Raw genomic sequence first — 19,012 nt, 5'->3', positions numbered from 1 at the left:
CTCAAGCGACGACAACACCAGCGCCATCAACCAATACATCCAGCTTGGGTCATTATCGAGAAGAAGAAGCGTCCTTGACTTGTGTTGTTTGTCGCTGCTTAGACTTCCAAGTCCTTGTTCGCCTAGAGCCGATTGCTCCGTTCCGTTACCTATAGAGTTGCCGTTCAACGAGCCAGCTACTCCTTACCGGCACCTCGACTAGTTCGACGCCGAACCTCGGCCCATCAACGAATCGCTACCTGCAGTCGGACACGTCGCATAGATTCGCTTTGTGCTGCATTGAGTCGTCGAGGACTTGCTCTTCGACTTTGTCAACCGCCCAGCCGCCCCCGACTCCGTAACTCGGCCTACCCGGCCCGCGTGACTCAACCTCCCCGGCTGAGCGATAGCAACTCCGCCCGGGTGAGCTCCGCTCCCCTATATCCCGGTGCCAGCTTGACTGGTCCGACACGTCGACTCATCGGCCACGTCGAATCCGGATCCCCTCTTTTGCTACAACCTCCTCCGCACTCCAGTCAACCTTCATAAACCCTCTGGTCGGCCTCGTCCTCAGCCGTCCTTCCCCAACCCAACTCCTCAACTGTCAGAGTCATTCTTTTTGAAAACAACCAAAAAACGCATCCATGTCATTATAACGAATCTCTTTTTCCTTGTCTTTAACCTTCTTCGGCCGCTTCGGTCTTCGCAACTCGCCGTCACGACCATTCGATAATCATTTCCTTTGTTCAGCCTATCGAATACCCTCCAATGAGCCTCTGATTCCGAAACGACCATCAACCAACTCAAGCTACTCAACAATTGCTCACTTTGCTGCCCTTTCCTCGACATTACGACAACCTGTACATTCAACACATACTGCGAAATATCCATCTACTTTTTCTGCATCTGCACTTGCTCAATCAGCTCTAGCCGTTTCTTACAAGAGCTTCAACCTTCAACTATTCCCCGGGAACACACCTACAGAACCGGTCATCGACAAATCACAAAAACACATTTGTACGACTACTGCATTTTATTATCTTCACTTCTTTTCAACCCTTTTCTTGTTTAGCCTTTTTTGTTCCCCTTCTTCGCCATGGAATGCCTCAAGGACAAGTTCATCGGCGGTGTCCTCCTCGGTGGACGTTACCAGACAATCTCCCCCCTCAACCATGGATCTTTTGGTATGGTCTTCAAGGCCCAGGATCTCGTGACCAACGAGACCGTGGCCATCAAGTGCCTCACCAAGAAGAATGCCTGCCCGGAAGCTAGCTCCGATTTTGCCATCGATGAGAAGTCGGAGGAATTCGTCTTGCATAGCCGCCTGGCCTCTCACCCCAACATCGTCAACCTGCTCGACTCGTTCGAGACTGAGTCGCACCTCTACTTGGTCCTCGAGTTCTGCGGTCAGGGTGATCTGTACGAGGCTATCCGAAAGGGCCATGGCCCTCTCGAGACAGAGCACGTTCGTCAATTCATGCTTGAGCTTATCGACGCCGTCGAATACATCCACTCCAAGGGTGTCTACCACCGTGACATCAAGCCTGAGAACATCTTCCTCAGCCAGGATGGTGCCATGAAGCTCGGTGATTTCGGTCTGGCAACTACCGAGAAGTGGTCTTACGAGATGACTGTTGGCAGCGATCGCTACATGGCTCCCGAGCAGTTCGATTCGGCCGGCGCCGGTTACTCGCCTGCCGAGGCGGACATCTGGGCCATTGGCATCTGCCTTCTCAACATCCTCTTCTCTCGCAACCCCTTCACCACCCCCACCGAGGCCGACCCTCTCTTCCTCGACTACTCGCGAGATAAGCAGTCTCTGTTTGATGTGTTCCCTTCCATGTCTCAGGACACATACGAGGTTCTCGTGCAGTGCATGAACCTCGACCCCAAGCGACGGTCGATGGAGGGAGCTCGCGATGCCCTTCTCCGGGTTGTCAGCTTCACCACCGAGGATGAGGATGCCGACGACTACTGCGGCGCCGAGACCGCCACTCTTGCCACTGCCAACCGTGAGCCCCTGCGCACTCCCTCGATCCAGTCTCCCCAGGTCGAGACGGGTGCCTTTCCCTGGGCCAAGGCCCTTCACGGAACCGGCCGGCAACTCAGTGTCATTCCCGACGACGAGAGCTACACCGAAGAGCTCTTCCCTAAGTCGGAGGCGACTACCGCTGACTGGTGCTCTGCTAACATGCAGACTCCCATGTCATCTGTTCTCGACTCTCACATGGGCGTCTCGATGAAGTCGTTTGCCATCAAGCCCAATGCTCGGTTCAACAGGGTTTCCCCCACCGCCGGCTCCCTCCCCATCACCATGGCCAAACCTGCGCCAGCCATGTCGATGGTGTTTGGAGGACGCCAGGAAGCCGTGTCCAAGAGCTGGAGTGACATGTGGGATGAGGATGAGGAAGAGGAGGAACGTGAGCAGCAGATGCAGATGCTGCAGGAGCTCAATGCCCGGACGTGGAGCCAGGAGAGCAAGGAGGAGATCAAGAAGGAGGCCGAGAAGGCCTACAAGGTGGAACAGGAACCCGAGCCGGTGTCGCATGCGCACGACATCAAGGGAGACATCGACGACGACCTGGTTGCCGACGGCTTCTTCTTCCAGGAAGCCCCGGCTCCCAAGCCTCAACATCATGTCACCATCACGCCTCGCTACTCGCCGCCGCTCAAGAAGAGTCCTCTGGACAAGTGGGCGGCGCTTGGCGAGCGACGCCGGGGTCAGGTTGCCACTTTGGATTCGATTAAGTCGGTGGACTTTGTTAAGCCCCGACGACACAATATTGGTTTTGGATACAAGTCTTATGAAGCGGGAGTTTGGGATCATTCTAATTATCACCACAAATTTGGGACCGCGAAAGAACGGGTCAAGGAATGTCCCTGGAACAAGGGCAGAGATTGGAACTGGCGTCGGGATAGACGCAACGATCTCGGAGACGTTGAGTGGGTTGGAGGCTGGTGAAGGAGATTGATTCTCTTCCGCAGCCTTCAATCGTAGTTTGGCCGTCTGGTGTCCCTGGCGCGATACTCGAAGATATTTCGGGCGTTGCTTGGATGGAGATGAGAGCCTGACTCGCTTTCTGAGTATCAGATATTCTAGAAATAATGTGAATACCAGAAGTACCCACTCAAACAAGACTTTCCTCACTCAATGCCTGTGATGTCTACTCTACTCACTCTAACTGTAATGCCTATTAAATGGCTCAATTGTTTGAATTGAGGCCATTCCTAGCTTACTTTGAACCCCTCAGTGATGGACATGAATTGCTCTGTTCTTAGCATGGTGTGCTCGCTAACTAGTCAACTTAGATATTGTAGACCGAGGTATGTTTGCCGATAACGAAGCCACGCGAGTCAAGAAAAAGACGACACGCCAGAATATGAAGAGGGTTACCTAACTACTCTTGAGCATTATGAATAAATTTATAGATGATATTGTAAAGTAATGTAATACTTTATATTATCATTGTTATACTCTATCGACTATTTTAGGGGAGAATGATCCTCGTGTCTCGTTTTTTCCTTGACCCAGGTGGAAGCCAACGATTTTCGGCGAAGACGACAAAGTGTGGAACGATGGATTCCCCATTCTCCAGCATCGCAGACAGGGATTACAATATGCACACTCTCTTCAAGGCTAAGCTCGAATAGCTCGCGTGCTTGACTACGGCAGTTGAAGGGTTTCGTTCAAAGTGGAGGAGAACTCCATCTTGTTGTCGATGGCCGTCAAAGGTGGCCCGATCGAACGGTTTCCTCGGAACTTGCTTTTGCTCTCCCGAGAGGTGGATGTAAAGATGGCGTGGTTTTTCGGGGCTGGGCGGATGTCATGAGGATTTCATGTTGGGGAGATCAGCGGGCGGGGAAGAAGATGGTGGAAGCTCTGGATAGTTTGGTTATGATTTGATTTGTTCGATTGGTATTCTGCCAATCCTTGTCAAGTTGCAGGTTTCTGTACATTGGTTTCAAATGTATCTCTACCATCATCTTTTGATACACGGAGAAGCACTCTCAAGTAATGACAGTGTCTATCAAGAGATACTACTGTCACAGTTTTCGATACGACTGAATCCCCTCGATCCAAAGCAACTGCACGGCTTCGTCATGCCAACGGACAAAGACGGGATGGGAAACGAAGCTACTTCAGCATCGGACACTGTGATTGCGTCATGCAATGCAGGCTAATGTAGGTGTGCGAAGTGAATAGGCTCAGCCATGCAAGTAACAAGGTGATTGTGAGTACAGTGTTTGCCAAGTATTATTGGTATCAATGTTTGGTCAAGTGGCAGAAGCTACATGTCAAGCATGTATATCCTCTGTATATAGGTCTTTGGTATCGATGAAATGTCCAACTCTCAGCCAAGACCAAGTTTTCATCAAGAACGTTGCCGCCAAGATGATACAAAAACATGGACTTTAACATCTAATCAGCGCCAATGAGGTGCTTGGGCAAAAAGGTCCAGATGGTTCCCAGCACACCCAGTATGGAAAAGACGACCAGCAGCACACCAGAGATGACCTTTTCCCGTGCTGGCACGTCGTCCCAGAACAGTTTGAGGTGGAACGAGATGGGGAGGATGATGGAGATGAGGGTGCACAGTGCAGCGCCGAGGAAAGCGCACACAGAGTCAAAGGCCGGGAATACGATGGAGATGAAGAGCAGGAGGAGCACGACAAAGACGCGCACGAGACCTCGGATGCTCTGGGTGACGAAGGGTGAGGTTCGAGAAGACTGGCTGTGCTCATGGTGATGATGGTGATGATGTTCGTGGACACCGCAGAGGACATCCATTGTCGTGATGATGGGTCGGGCGTTGAGGGGGATCTTGGTCAGGGGGATGATGGCGATGAAGATGCACATGACGATGTCCATGCCTTCGGGGTATCCTGCCGTCTTGATGATGTTGGATGTGATGGCGTCTTTGATGCCATCGCCGAACATGAGCAGGCCAATGACGGCCAGGCAAGTATCCAAGACGTACTGAGCTCAGTTAGAAAAGGGGTAAGATGCGAGAGACTTTGCTGATAACTCACAGAGAACGAAAACGTCACGTTGACGGCCTTGCCCCATTTATAGGGGTGACGCATATCTCGATAGATCTATGACCTCCAGTCAGCCTTGAACCTCGACAACAAGCGCAAACAACCATACCGATGGAAAGACCGAGTGAGCACCCCAAGGGCTAGCCAACAGACCATACGCAAGAGGCAGCGCAAGCCAGTTCTCGGGAAGAAGATACGTCGTGGCCGGTTCCCGCAGAGATCCCGGATAGTGGGGTTTGTAGAAACCATCGATGATGACGATCATAACGACTATTGGATATGAGTAAGAGAACACAGAAAGCACGGGGGATGGCAATACGCACTGCAGAATGTTGACATGATGCCTACGATGCTGGTGTAGCTCAGGAGGCGTAGCGGCAACGCATTGAGGACCAATACCAAACCAGCCGCAATAACCTTCCATGTATTAACAGTAGCCAGACCTGGAAGCAACAGGTCTAGCGAGTCGGCAAAGAGAATCACAAGGGCGACGCATGCTCCGATCAGCTCCAGAGTGAAGAGCGCAGAGACGACAACTCGGGCGCGAGGGCCAAACGAGACATAGGCAAGGTCTGAGTAGGTGATGAGCGTAGCATCGTAGTCCATGCACTTGGCCAGCAGCTTGCCAGTATGCGAAGTGACAGCCGCCGTCAGTGTGAGAATGATGAGTCCGGGAATCCATCCCGATATCTGGAGGGCCAGGGGGAGACTGAGAAGGCCCACGCCGATGAGGGCGTTGATCGAGTTGAAGACGGACTGTGGAAGAGTGCTCTGACCCTCGACAGCGAGCACAACCTTGTCACCCTGCTTAACCTCCTTGATGAGAATCGGCTGGTGCTCGCCATGCGCAGCATCCTCAACTGGTTCTTCATCCGCGACCCCCCATCCGCTGCCTTCACTAAAAGATATACGGTGGCGCATGGTACCGTCTACAGCGCCGTACGGCGAGGTGCTCCGGAACGAACCATAGCTGCCAACAATGTCTGGGGCCGCGAGATGAGGGGGAACGGCAAAGATGCTGGATCGGCTGGAGAAGGACCCAACATGCAAAGCACCAGCAGCCTCGACATCGAGCAGCGGCTTACTCTCCCCGTCGTTCAATGCGCCCCGAATAAGCCTGGGCGACGACCCGAGACTCGAGCTGGGCTCACCATTGGGCTGCGCCGACGAAGATGCTTCCAGATGCTGGCGCAAGAGTCCTGTCTGCGACTGTGATGCGCCCTCGACATGGCTCCGTCCGTATTGGATATTCTCCCCGTCTTGGTCTCCGGCAAGGACGAAACTCGGTCGGCGAGGAATGACCTCGGGGAATCCTGCGGCTCGCTGCCAGCTCCTAGCGAAAGATCGGAAGCTGTTGACGCCGCCAATGTCTGCTATCGCGGCAAGGTGGTTGGTGACCGAGGACCTGGACAAGTTTAGCTGTCATGATTTACTATTCAAGGTGGTATTGGCTGTCATACCGTCGTCGCGCCATGAATCCTCTGTCATGATCATGCTCGCTTGTATCGTCATCGTCATCGTCGACAGCTTGTTCCCGCGCAAGGACGCTCGACGTCACACTGCCTGTAGGCGAGGGTCTACCATCGTATTCGTCCCAACTGGTTGGGTTCCGCGCTGGAGCCATTGGGTCTGTATGTGTATCGTCTCGTCTTGTTTTCCTCGCGTCTTTTCGTCTGTCTCGTCTATTTCCTTCGCCCAAGTCCTCGCAAGAATTTTTCTGCACACACTCGTCCTTGTCTGCCAAGTCTGTCGCTCGCTCGCACAGACAAAGCGCCGAGGTGGCAAAAGGTAAAGAGGAAAAAAAACCCAACGGGTTGGAGGGGGGTGCGACGAGCGTAGCGATGCAACGGCGGACAGGGGATTACAGACAGCGTCAGACCGTGCAGTTTGAGGGCAAATCAAAGACAATGAGAAGTAGAAGAAAGATTAAGAGAGAGGCAGAAGCTAAGCAGGACAGCATCGGCATAAGGACAAAACAGACAAGTCGGGTTTGGCGCCAACACACCTGACCTGACCCGACTCGACTCAAGTGAATGAAGCGAAGCAAGCAGGGACATGACGCTTATCGCAGCCAAGAATGGCTCAAGAACGCCCGCGACCAGTGCACGCGATAGCCGTAGCCGTATGCCCCTAGGGACCAGCAGGGATCGTCGATGCCGATACACACCTGCCCAAGCCAGTATGGTCATTGGTAACGCTCCATGTCGGCTGTACCGTCTGCACTGCAATCATGGAACCAAACCAGATCCCCACGCGAGGCACCAGACACCAGACGGGCGCTACGGTAACTGGCTAGTCTGTTCTCGTAGTGGTACGGCCGTTGTTGTTGGTGGTGTCCCGTCCTCTCAAACAACAGCCGTGGCTGCCATGGCAGTCCAACCTTCCGAGACAGCAGACACGAGCAAGCATGAGTTGACGTCTTTGTTACTCCGGAACGCAAGGCAAGACAGGCAGCGTCTATCGTGACATTTGAGCGACTCGCATGGCCCCCCTTGCTGCAGCTGTCTTGTCTTGTCCCGCCCCAATCTCCACTCCACTGCTAAAGTCACCCTTGCCCGCAGACGGGCTCGTGAGACTCCATCGGCCAGGCCTTGATTTTTTTGCTATGGGGCGGTGGAGAAAAAAAGGTGTTCACGAGACCAAACTTGACTGAGAGGGGAGAGAGTATGTATGTGTATGTGGTGCAACTAGAGATGATGCAGAGGCAGAGAATGATACAGGTCAAAGGGAATTGCTTCTGTACCTAGGTACCTGCTTGGTGAGGTAAGTTGTTCCTGATCTCTTCTACTAGCACTTCATTACCTTACCCACGAACCGTTCCCGTTACTTAAGGGCACGATATAATTAGGTAGACAGCTTGACTAAACTCTCGGTCTATTGTTATCAAGTGTTATCATCCAATCTCACATCTTGCAAACTAGCAAAGTAACTATTCTCCGCTCAAACCCGCCCGTTGACCTGCATGGTGTGGTGCACATCACCCATCCTTATCTTATCGCTCCACCAAGGAAAAGTCCACTGCACGTCACATCTTCAACACCAAACCTATCAATCTCAAGCTCGTCCCGATCCAGCGCGTCCGAGCCATCATATCCACTCAATTGATCTAGGCGTTTACATCTATCTAAGATGACACATCCATCATGACGAGTCCACATCCAAGCGCCGCCCTTCTCTCCACCGCAAACGAGTCCCTCGCGCCAGTCCTTCCCATCCTCAACGCCTTTGCCCACCGCCATAGGAATCAGCACCATTCCTCCCACTGGTGGTCTTCCTTTTCTCTCGTCCGTCGCGCTGCGCGCAACCTCTCGACCGACCTCACATCTCGCCCCCGGTCGATCAAGAACAAGAACAAACCTGGAAATGTCGAGGGCGACAACCATCCAGCTCTGGCGCGCGCAAAGTGGATGATTCGCCATGTAGTCCCCCGCACATATATGCAAGTCCACACTGTCCTATCCGCAGGCTTAGCCATATACTATGCGCCTGGTCGCAGTGATCTCATTATGCGCCTTTAATGTAACTAACTGCTCGTTTCTTCAACAGCGCCTTCTCCCAGCTCGCCGCCGACAACCAACATGCCCCCCTTGGCCTCCTACTCCTCTCTATCCTCGCCCGCATCAACCGTATCCTCTCCGATCTTGTGCCCGCCGATCAAAACACAATACCTGCAGCTTCAGCTTCAGCTTCAGCAAATCCAACTACTACCGGCTCAATCCTCTCCTCCAATTCCCAGACTTCAACACCTGCCGAGACGGTTAGCCCAGATATAGACATGGGCGTTACCATTTCGCGCAACGAAGTGCTACCCATTCGAAAAACGACTACGTCACAACCGGAAACCAAACCAGACGCCCACTTAACAGACCCTCCTTCCAAGGAGCGCAAGCTCAAGAGTCTAACAAAAGACACAAAAAAGAGCTCGTCAAAAGATCCAGCCAAGGATAAACCCAAGAAAAAGAAGAAAAAAGGTGGCGATGCACTCTCCAGTCTCTTCGGCTCACTATGATCTCTTGCTTCAGTCAAATACAACTACAGTCGCACACCCCACCATCCATATATCACAGTCACATCTCACAAAATACATGTCGGATATGCGCCTTCAGAGTAGAAAAAAAAGTATCATTCATTATAAACACAAGACGCACAAGTAGAAAAGCATCGAACCGGCGAATATCCATACAAGGCCTCCACTCCCTCCCTTCTTTCTTTCTTTCGTTCCGCCCAGTGCAAAGAGAGGTGTGATTGATCCTCATTTCCTCCAGTCCTATTGCGCCTCTTTCGCAAGATCCTCCCTCGCGCCGTTGGGCTGAACGTGCGCATCGTCTTTGCCGTGTCCAAGTCCCAAGAAACAAGAATAGTCGTCGCCCACTCCCGTCACAAGCTCCCCTTGGCCGCTTCCCGTCAATAAAGGCTCCCGAAAACATCTTCCCAGTACATCTGCTCCCTAACTTGCATTTCTTTTTTCGTAGTCCTCCTGTATAGCTTTTCGTAACCATGATATTGCCTCCCCCTCGGCATCTACGCAAAGAGCCGCTAAGTGGGTGGTTGGTTAAGCGTACGGACGATACGACCAAATGCGAGCCTTCATGTCGCCAGATCCTGTGGCAAAGTAACCACCCTGGGGGCTCGGCGCAACCGAGATGACAGAGTTCTTGTGTCCCTGCAGCATGAGTTGCGTTGTGCCCGTCCGGGGATCCCAGAACTGCACGCCGCGATCCTTGGATCCGGACAGCACCCAGTTCGAGTCAGGGGTGAGCGCAACCGAGAGAACAAAGTCACGGTGGCCTTCAAACGTCTTGACGCACTTGCCGCCCTTAGGGCCAGGCTGGTTTCCTTGACGAGGGGCGCTGAGCTCCCACATCTTGATAGTCCGGTCAAGACTGCCAGAGACGAGGTCCTTGCCGTTGGGCGAGAAAGCAACCGAGTACACACTGTCCTTGTGGCCGTCAGGTCCTTCGAGACGCTCAACGAGGAAGCCCGAGTGAATGTCCCAGACACGCACGCTCTTATCGAGTGAGCCTGCGGCAACGAACTGAGTGTCGGGAGAGATGGCAACAGTAGTAACGCCGTCCTCTATCGTGAGAGTGAGTGTGTTACTGCCCTGCTCAATATCCCACAGGCGAACAGTCCTGTCACCACTACCCGAGGCGATCGTTCGTCCGTCGCGAGCGAAGTCTAGTGAGTAAATATCCTGCTCGTGGCCAGAGAAGTGGTTGCGAATCGTTCGGGTTTGGATGTCCCAGACCTTTGTAGTAAGTTAGTGTTTGCTCTAGTAGTATCGAGGTGAGTATTGATAGAGTACTTACGCGAATAAGCTTGTCTTCTGCGCCAGTGGCGAGGTAACGACCGTCAGGACTGAAGCAGACGCTTCGGATGTAGAGATCGGCGCTCATGTCGGAAGCATTGTGGTCCTCGAGAACACAAACCTTCTCACCAGTCTGCACGTCAAAGATCTGGGCAGATCGGTTGCAGCCAGTCGCAACATACTTTCCATCGTGACTGAACCTCACACAGCAAACCACACTTTCGTGGTTGAGAGAGTGGACAAGGTCGACGTCGAGAACGCGCTGCACTTGAGGGTTGAAGATGGCGTACCAGTCCTGGCCCGTCTTCTTGTTGTGGGGAGCCACAGCATCAACTTCGAGGTCGCCCAGGGCGTTTCCCACGGGAGGAGCGCGAGGGCCCCCCATACGAGCGTGGTCGGGAGTCGGGTGGCTAACCTGAGGCGACGCCGCGTTTCCGGGATACGGGACTGGAGTGTTAATCTGAGGAGTCGCGGGTCCGACGGCATTAGGAGGTCGGCCGATACCTCGTCGACCGGGGCCAGGAGAGGCAGTGCTCTGGGGAGGCTGAGGAGCCATACCGTTGGAGACTGGGCCTGGAGGGTAGCTCTGAGAGTAAGGAGCCTGCTGGGCATTGGGATGAGGGGGAGGGACAGGAAGGCCAGGGGGGCCCTGACCCATCTGGTGCTGAGGTCCCATCTGCTGCTCCTGAGGAGGGGCATGGCCCTGCTGCGATGGTTGCTGCTGTTGTCCGCCCTGTGGCTGCTGCTGCTGGCCTTGCTGCTGACCCTGCTGAGGAGGTGCAAGACCAGCCTGGCTGCCACCAGCCATTATGCCACTGAAGAGACCATTGCCGGGGGCGATAGATGGGGGCTGCTGGGAGGGTGCAGCGTGCTGTGGAGGTCCGGGGAGGCCGGGCTGAGGGGCACCTTTTCTGGCCGCCTCGAGCTGGTGTCGGAGCATGCTAATCTCCTCCTCGTACCTATAGATCGAGAGGTTAATGCCTTGTCAAACTTTTCAGCTCGCGCAATACAACTCACTTTTGCTTGAGGGTCATATGCGTCTGCTCCATCTGGTAAACCTTCTCTCGCACGAGCTGCATCTCGCTGACTTGCGCTGCGACTGTTTAAACGAGTCAGCGACGTCCAAAGAAAAATGCGCTACCGCTATGACATAGCTAGACAATTAGACATACTCTGGTGCTCAAAGCCCTCCGTCTGGCGCGACTGGTTCTCAAACTCCTGCCTAATCTCGTTGAGCAAGTCATTGAGACGATTCGAGCTGCCTGGGGGGGCTGCCCCCATTCCCCGATGCTGGTACATCGACATTGCGCAAGGCGGGTCTCAGCGACGAGTTCGGTAACGACGCTTGCCGCGAGGCCGAGATGGACCAAAAACGCGATGGGAGATCGGGACGGACGAGAAGCGGATCGTAGTCGATGTCTTTTCGCGTGCGGCGCGAATTATCGAGTTTTGGCGCGCGCCGTTGGACGTAGAGGACAGCGCGAGGCTGGGTGCCAAGGTGGTTTTGATGACCACGACAACCAACGACGCGAACGCGAACGCGGGACGTTGACGAGAAAGGCGTCGGTAAGAAAACTTGACTCGATAGGCCCGAGGTGGACAAGGGCCGGTGAGTGTCGTAGCGAGTATGCGACTGGAGATGGAGAGTTGATCCCGAGCCCAGAGTCGGATGGTTGGGATGGGTGGGTTAGGCGCGATGATGTTGTTGGAAGGTGGAAGGGGGAGGAAAAGGGCTCTTCAAGAAAAAAAAGGCAGCACCCGATGGAGGTGCTGGAGGTGTGCTAAGGCCAAGCAGCGTGGTACAGCGCTGTGCTAACAGGCTCGTGCACGGAAGGTGCAGGGGAGGTGTGGGTGCCGCAGTAATAAGTGGGGCGGCTGGAACTACGCCGAACGGAGACCAGGAAGAACAAGCCTCGCCTTTGCCAAGGTGAGAGGGTGAGCGCCTCCAGTTGAAGATCCCTGTAAGCCTCTATAAATCGTGCTGCAAAAACTGTTGAAAGGAACGGGCCTAATGGGACGTGCTGCATATGTGTTGGATGCTAGATGAGAGAAGCCACGAGCTCTCAAAATGCGGACGGGAGCCGCTGAGGGGGTGGGCTACCTAGGGGCAGCGATATGGGGAGAGGTTAGGTTGCCGGGCGGTCGCAGGGGACATGCAGCAAGGCTAGGTAGCGGTACTTTAAGCGGCGACTGCAGGTGGGGCGGCTGTACGGGGCCGAATCGGGGGGCAAGCAGGGGCAGGAGCTCTCACTCTCCGTCATGTGCCTCATCACGTTTCAGCGACCTTGGGACGGATTCGAGTGCCCTGTCAGCCTGTTGTGTGCATCCCTCTAGTGCCCCAGGGCTACCATACCCCTGCGATCCTGGCGATATCTTGGTGACCCGGAGTGGGGTCCCCTTTGCGGATGTGGACCAGGGCCGGGGATGAGTGGGGACCGGGCACGGTCGGTGGGGTCGAGGTACATGCCCACGGTGCAGGGTACTTGCAGCCAACGTACCTGCCGTCCCGACGGAAGCGCACACACCCTCCAGCTTGACCTGGCGCCGGGCACATGCAGTGGATCCTGGGAGGAAGGACGGGGCTTGCTGCGGGTCAGCCGCTGACTTTCGAAATCGTCTCCATGTGGCTGAGGAGATGACCCTTGTCCTCCCAGACCTGGCGCTGGCTTCTCTCTGGTGGTTCGCCCAAATTGATTGCGGTCTTCTAAAGAGCCTCCTTCGCCTAATAACTGGGGACCTTTTCTCAACTCACGCCTCCCTTCCTTGGCACGTACTCCCTCCGCCTGTGATGCAACACCGCGACAGATCCTGGGGTGCCCAGCGCCCAGGTACTGGTCGAGGCGGGAATAGTCGCCACTATTATCAGCCACTGAGCTCTCGCAGATGCCCCCGGCCGAGATATCGAGATGAGGAAACGAAGCGTGAGCGTGAGGGGTGGTTTCAGCGTCATCGGAGCGCCGCCCGAAGCTCCATCCCTGGTGCATCCTTCAGACGAAGCACCCTTGTGGCAGAAGATGCTACGATTTCACTCGAGGACCTGATGCAGATAAATACCCTCGCGTCGCCGTGTCTATCGCTGTGATATAAGCCGGGACCTGTATACTACGTTTCCTTTGAAGCTCACGATCTACAGGTGCGCCATTCGCAACACCAATGTCGCGACACATCATGGCACGATAGAAAACATTGTCGTTAGGCCAAGTCCCCATGTGTCCGTCTACGCTAGTGGCTATGGGGTTTGACAAGCTCGCTGCAGCATCCCCTGCTCAGTGATGGCATCCATTCATGCTGCGCAACATACCCTATAGAGCTGGTGGGAGATTCCCTCGACAACGTTCTCTCTGGTGACACCCTCGCAGCGTGTCGTCAACATCATGCAGGCTTACTTGTGCGGGACTGCATGCTTCTACATTGCAGCTAAGCACCATTACGACGGTTGAAAATGACAAGTATAGGACACGCATATTGGGGGCCCCAACCAACACAATCCCCAGGGTGCGGCCAAGAAGTACGAAGTGTCAACATCCCCAACCCACCCGTTCCTCACCGGCCGACAAAGAGGCCCGCGTGGGAAACAGGAATGAGGGTGTGTTCCTTTGGCCTACACCAGCGGCCACGCCGACCCTGGCGAATTGTTTGCATGTCAAAGAGCCGCGCCGCCACCAAGACACATGTATCCTCGACGGCAAGGTGTGATAGGGTGGATATATCTCCTTTGGCAACTCGGTGTAACGCCTGTGCGCCGGCTGACGAGAGGTGACTGGTGCCACATTTCCAGTGGTGATGAGGACAAAGTTGGATTATCTGGCGTGCCGTCGAGGAACAGAAGTATACAGCATAGCTGGGCGGCGTCTAGGCCGAGGAGCGCAGACGCCACAGTTATGGAACTATCAAGGTTATTTTTGTCCGTGTTGGAATTTTGAGGTGCAGTGACACACATGAGTGATTCAAGATACATGGCGATCATTCGCCTGGAACACGACTCGAAGAGACTACTGAAAGGGGAAAACGAAGGAATCTGCTGAGTCAGTCCAAAGTCAATCTGGGGAAACATGGCCAAGGAGAATATCGAGTATTTTTCCGATTGATAATCCGGGGTTTCAACCTACCAGTCCGAGTGGACGGGATAGATAAGCCAAGCAACGCCGGTCGAGGCCGGTCTGGCCCGGCCAGGCTTTTCTAAGGCCGCCGGACTCGGTGTGAAGCTGAATCGGAGGTGAGAAAGCATACTGGCCACAGTGAAATGTCACGAAACTGTAGGGTTCAGCGGACGGAGTATTAATTGAAACGGTGCCGAATACGTACCATCAGGGAAATGCTAAACATCTGGTAGACGAGGCGCCAACGGTGTATTCACAGAACTCCCGGAACAACAGAAAACCGGCACACCGGTGAGTAGGTATTCAGAGCTCCCATGGCCGGATGACTCTGATTCGCCATAAGTCTACGCCGGGCTCAAATATGCCGTGGTTATCCCCGGGCTCGACAGTCCGTAGACCGACCGGCATTTTCGTCCGTCAAGAGCCGACCGGGCGGGCACACCACAATCCCGCTCGTGGGTTAGGGGTCTTTGGAGCTCCCGTCGACTGCAAATCAGGCGGTACGTACCTCAACTCAGCCCAACGTTTTCCCCGACGTATTCGTTTCCGTATCCCCACCCTCACAACTATTTATGCCCTCTTTTACACGGGTTGACCGGCTGGTTCCTAGCGAGCTTCCAATCGAAGAGCATAATTACTGGCTTTTTTTCACATGCCGTGCCGGTTACTTGTGCCTGGACGGACAGGGGAATAGGAGTTTGTTGGAGGTTAATCCCGGGTTCCACAGCTGCCCACCGCTTGTTGTATGTCGTCAGTGTAAACAATTCATTTTTGAGGCTGTCGATACTCTGTGGTGTTGTTGGTGATTCATGGTATGCCTGGCTGCTTTTATTTATCAATTCACTTGAATTGGGTACTTTGCGGTATTGACGCACAATTAGAGCCAGTGCCAATTGATTAGCAGAACAATATTTACTGATCGACAAGCTGAACAACGCCTATTCCATGCCTGCTGCGGCACAGAACGCCCATTCAATGATGCATTTAGAAGTCGTTCGATCTCTCGTTCTCGGGATGCTAAGGGATTCAAGGTCATACCCATCGCTGATTGGCAGACGAATGCTCGGGCCCGTGCCAGCCGAAACAGGCCACCACACACAACAGGGCATGGGAAGCTCTGAACCCTTGGAAAATGTTCCATTTCCCACTGTGAATCCACCGATGAGCGCCTAGCCGCCTTGGTCCTCTTTCTCCCTGGAACGAGGACCTGTCCGGACGGGCTACTTCGGAGCCGTTGGTCTTCCATCATGCGATTCTGCTCCAAAGACGACCGTTGCTTGCACCGGCACTTGGCGCATCTCATCTCATTCCCCCCTTCGCGTTGCTCACAGACCAACGAGGAATTCGCCAATAGGAATGTTTGAGTTCCTGTATTCGTATTTACGAGTTGACAAGAGAATAAAAATTGCTTCACTTTGGTTCTGAGGATGCTCTTTGTTAGAGGAAACAACAAGACGTCAATCGCAACAAGAACAACCTCATCATGAGATTCAACTCTAGAACCTCCCCTTTTAAACGATCCAATTGGCTCGATCGAGCTCTACAGGCTTGCTCAGGACCCTTTCCAATTCCAACCTCCCCCCCACACACCTCATCCAAGCACCCCTGGCCAGAAACGTCCGCCCCGCGCCGCGAGCCGCCGAAAGGGACCCCAGTATCGGACAATGCCAGTTGCACTGATGGACTTTGTAGATAAAAGAAGGCGAGGTCCCTCCCTCCTGGAGTTGGTTGATCTTTAGTTCTCGTCGGGGACTCGGGTTGTTTTTGGTGCCCGTTCTGTTTCACTGTTTCTCTTGCTTCGAGGGTAATAGCAACCTCAATCTCAGTCATTGACTTACACCCGCACGTCAACGCGACCTCCTCCTTATCAACCGCCATCACATCATCTACCTAGCTTGGCAATTCGCTTCCCCAGTCGCCCATCATGGACGTCGTCCTCGAGGTTGTCGACACCTTCATCGCCGACTACGGCTATGCCTACTTCCATCCGAGGCAGCCGACTCCCTACGACTTCCCTGCATCCTCCAATGCGACCGACTCGTCCGCCCAGGCCGCCTTTTCTACTTGGACTTATAAGCCCGCCACAAAGTTCATAACGCTTGAGCCTCCCCAGGCTGCGTACATGAGCGCATGGGATCGCGATAACCCTCTCCGCCAAGCTCTTACTCTGTACCTCATCACATGGTGGGTGCTCATGACAGCCAACTGCTCGATACTCAACTGACACTTGACAGGATCTTTGGACTGGCCGTCTACTTCATCGTCGCCACCCTCTCATACATCTTCATCTTTGACAAGCGTACCTTCAACCACCCCCGCTTCATCAAGAACCAGGTCCGCCTCGAGATGATCCAGGCCAACAAGGCCATGCCCGTCATGGCCGTCATCACGGCGCCCCTGTTCCTCCTCGAGGTCCGCGGCTACGGCAAGCTCTATGACACCACTGAGGATGGTCCCGGCTTCTGGTACGACATCTTCCAGTTCCCGCTCTTCCTCCTCTTCACCGACTTCTGCATCTACTGGGCCCATCGATGGCTTCACCACCCCTGGGTCTACAAGCACCTGCACAAGGCTCACCACAAGTGGATCATGCCCACGCCCTTCGCTAGCCACGCCTTCCACCCTCTCGACGGCTTCACCCAGTCGCTGCCCTACCACATCTTCCCCTTCATCTTCCCCCTTCAAAAGATGGCCTACGTCGCCCTCTTCGTCTTTGTCAACCTCTGGTCCGTCATGATCCACGACGGCGAGTACCTCACCAATAACCCCATCGTCAACGGTGCCGCCTGCCACTCACTGCATCACTCGCGCTTCGAGGTCAACTACGGCCAATTCTTCACTGCCTTTGACCGTCTTGGCGGTACCTACCGCATGCCCGAGCAGTGGATGTTTGAGCGTGACATGAAGATGTCTGAGAAGAAGTGGAGAAGCGAGGTTGAAAAGGTGGACGAACTCATTGAGGAGATCGAGGGCGATGACAACCGTACCTACGGCCCGCCCGACACCAAGAAGACGCAATAAATGACCTGGTCCTGGCCATTTGCTCAACCCCCCTGGCAGCCCCGGATCTGCTTACGGATAAGCTGGATCTGAGATCCTGGCGAATCCACGGCACTTCGAGATAACCGGGATATTCTTGTCTCTGGAAGAAGACCTCACTTGAAGCACCTATAAGTGTGCAGCCTTGATGGCAACTCAAAAGCACCAGGTCGCGCTGGTGAACCTCCCCCTGTACATAGTTTCTGACCTGTATATATTGGTCCACACTCGTTTCTTCAAGGCGTTGGGCGGATGGTACGATTCTTGACGACTGATTGATTTGCATATTTGATACTCGGAGACTAGAAAACCAAAAACAGAAAAAAGTCCAAGATCTGACTGGGGAAAAAAGGTCTACTCCGACCCGGTGTTATAATAATAATTCCTCTTAAACTCCTCGCCTCGCAGACTTTCAAGTGACTGCTGGGCCTCTGGTAGAGAACCGCTGATCCTTCTTCCCGAAACCCAAAAAATTCCCAAGTGATAAAACATAAAGAAATCGACAAGTATAGGAAAGCTGCATCCGGTGTGCCAACGTAGAGGTCAGGCCATGTTCGAGTCTGAACAAGGCGCATTTCGTCGTAATAGTGGTAGAGTCGAGCAACGTGTTGTCTTCGAGTGGTGATCGAGTTCAGCCGCCGCCGTTTTTGTAATAAGAAGCCAATATTTGTGGTAATAGGCCTTGTAGTCATCCCGGCGCTTATGAAAAGCTCACAAACTTGGGATCCCTCGGCCGTCCGTCGGCACCAATACCGTTGGCCTTGAATCGGTTCTCCATGTACACCTTCCTCGCCTGGTCAAAGTTCATCCTCCTCTTCTTCATGATGGCCAGGACCTCAGCCTTGGCCGCATCGTCGAGTCCCGCGCGCGAGTCGCCCGCCTCGACGTTGCCTGACAGGTCAAAGTTGCTGCTCGACAGACCCGCCTCAATGTCGTCGGCGAAGCTGTTGGGAAGCCGCGAGTAGAGGTAGTTGGCGCCGGGGAGTCGCGGGCGTATTTGCTGGACGTGGGGAAGCCAGCGGGCGCGGGTGAAGAAGAGAACGGTTCCCAGGATCAGGGAGAAGACGGAGATGGAGTAGAGTAGATACGACATGGTGGCGATTTGTGTATTTGATATATTCGTTATGATAAAATCGGGTATTGATCGAATTAATTAAAGTTATAGAAGAGCAAGTAGCGTAGAGGAAGGGGACTGATTGGGTTGAAACGAGAGGAACCGCGGAGTCGCAGGCGAAAGTTGGATGTGAGACAAGGGAGATCTATCAAAGTTGCATGATAGACCCTTAGTGCCCTCTTCAGGAGCGTCGAGGTCGCAAAGTGCCAAAAAGGGCGTCGTTGATCGTCGTCGTTTCTCTTTCGCCCTCCGTTGGATCCGAAAGGTTGAGCGAGGGAGATGAAGTTCTTTGTTCTCGGAAGACGGGACGCTGACGTGCCCCGTGGCTCCCTCCCGTCCCCAATCAATCACCCGAGCCACGCGGCGCATCCCCATTGCGACTGAATGACTGACCTGACCTTTGCACAGCCACAGCCCACTACTTGCCCGCCC

General features: G+C 54.1%; 6 protein-coding genes across 6 annotated transcripts; 3 read left to right on the top strand and 3 right to left on the bottom strand.

The window, feature by feature from the left end:
• Nucleotides 1–1,075: 1,075 nt before the first annotated feature.
• Nucleotides 1,076–2,941, top strand: NCS57_00889700 (Protein kinase domain-containing protein; the record flags this gene model as incomplete). The annotated part of the gene is made up of 1 exon (XM_053058696.1): nucleotides 1,076–2,941. One exon carries the CDS (start codon nucleotides 1,076–1,078, stop codon nucleotides 2,939–2,941), a length of 1,866 nt encoding a protein of 621 aa, XP_052912527.1.
• A 1,458-nt stretch (nucleotides 2,942–4,399) lies between these two features.
• On the bottom strand, nucleotides 4,400–6,643 carry NCS57_00889600 (Aa-trans domain-containing protein; the record flags this gene model as incomplete). The annotated part of the gene is made up of 5 exons (XM_053058695.1): nucleotides 4,400–4,957; nucleotides 5,011–5,076; nucleotides 5,129–5,289; nucleotides 5,343–6,424; nucleotides 6,480–6,643. 5 exons carry the CDS (start codon nucleotides 6,641–6,643, stop codon nucleotides 4,400–4,402), a joined length of 2,031 nt encoding a protein of 676 aa, XP_052912526.1.
• A 1,519-nt stretch (nucleotides 6,644–8,162) lies between these two features.
• On the top strand, nucleotides 8,163–9,028 carry NCS57_00889500 (uncharacterized protein; the record flags this gene model as incomplete). Its single annotated transcript, XM_053058694.1, has 2 exons — nucleotides 8,163–8,422; nucleotides 8,566–9,028. The coding sequence occupies 2 exons, from the start codon at nucleotides 8,163–8,165 to the stop codon at nucleotides 9,026–9,028; spliced, it is 723 nt and encodes a 240-aa protein (XP_052912525.1).
• Nucleotides 9,029–9,571: 543 nt separating this feature from the next.
• On the bottom strand, nucleotides 9,572–11,632 carry NCS57_00889400 (Transcriptional repressor rco-1; the record flags this gene model as incomplete). Its single annotated transcript, XM_053058693.1, has 4 exons — nucleotides 9,572–10,267; nucleotides 10,329–11,286; nucleotides 11,345–11,426; nucleotides 11,500–11,632. The coding sequence occupies 4 exons, from the start codon at nucleotides 11,630–11,632 to the stop codon at nucleotides 9,572–9,574; spliced, it is 1,869 nt and encodes a 622-aa protein (XP_052912524.1).
• A 4,719-nt stretch (nucleotides 11,633–16,351) lies between these two features.
• NCS57_00889300 (putative Delta(7)-sterol 5(6)-desaturase) lies at nucleotides 16,352–17,448 on the top strand (the record flags this gene model as incomplete). Its single annotated transcript, XM_053058692.1, has 2 exons — nucleotides 16,352–16,611; nucleotides 16,662–17,448. 2 exons carry the CDS (start codon nucleotides 16,352–16,354, stop codon nucleotides 17,446–17,448), a joined length of 1,047 nt encoding a protein of 348 aa, XP_052912523.1.
• Nucleotides 17,449–18,166: 718 nt separating this feature from the next.
• Nucleotides 18,167–18,559, bottom strand: NCS57_00889200 (uncharacterized protein; the record flags this gene model as incomplete). Its single annotated transcript, XM_053058691.1, has 1 exon — nucleotides 18,167–18,559. One exon carries the CDS (start codon nucleotides 18,557–18,559, stop codon nucleotides 18,167–18,169), a length of 393 nt encoding a protein of 130 aa, XP_052912522.1.
• Between the last annotated feature and the right edge of the window lie 453 nt (nucleotides 18,560–19,012).

Source organism: Fusarium keratoplasticum, chromosome 6, assembly GCF_025433545.1.
Source record: "Fusarium keratoplasticum isolate Fu6.1 chromosome 6, whole genome shotgun sequence".
NCBI lineage: Eukaryota > Fungi > Ascomycota > Sordariomycetes > Hypocreales > Nectriaceae > Fusarium > Fusarium keratoplasticum.
The sequence above is the reverse complement of the archived record's forward strand: the minus strand, read 5'-3'. Positions and strand labels throughout refer to the sequence as shown.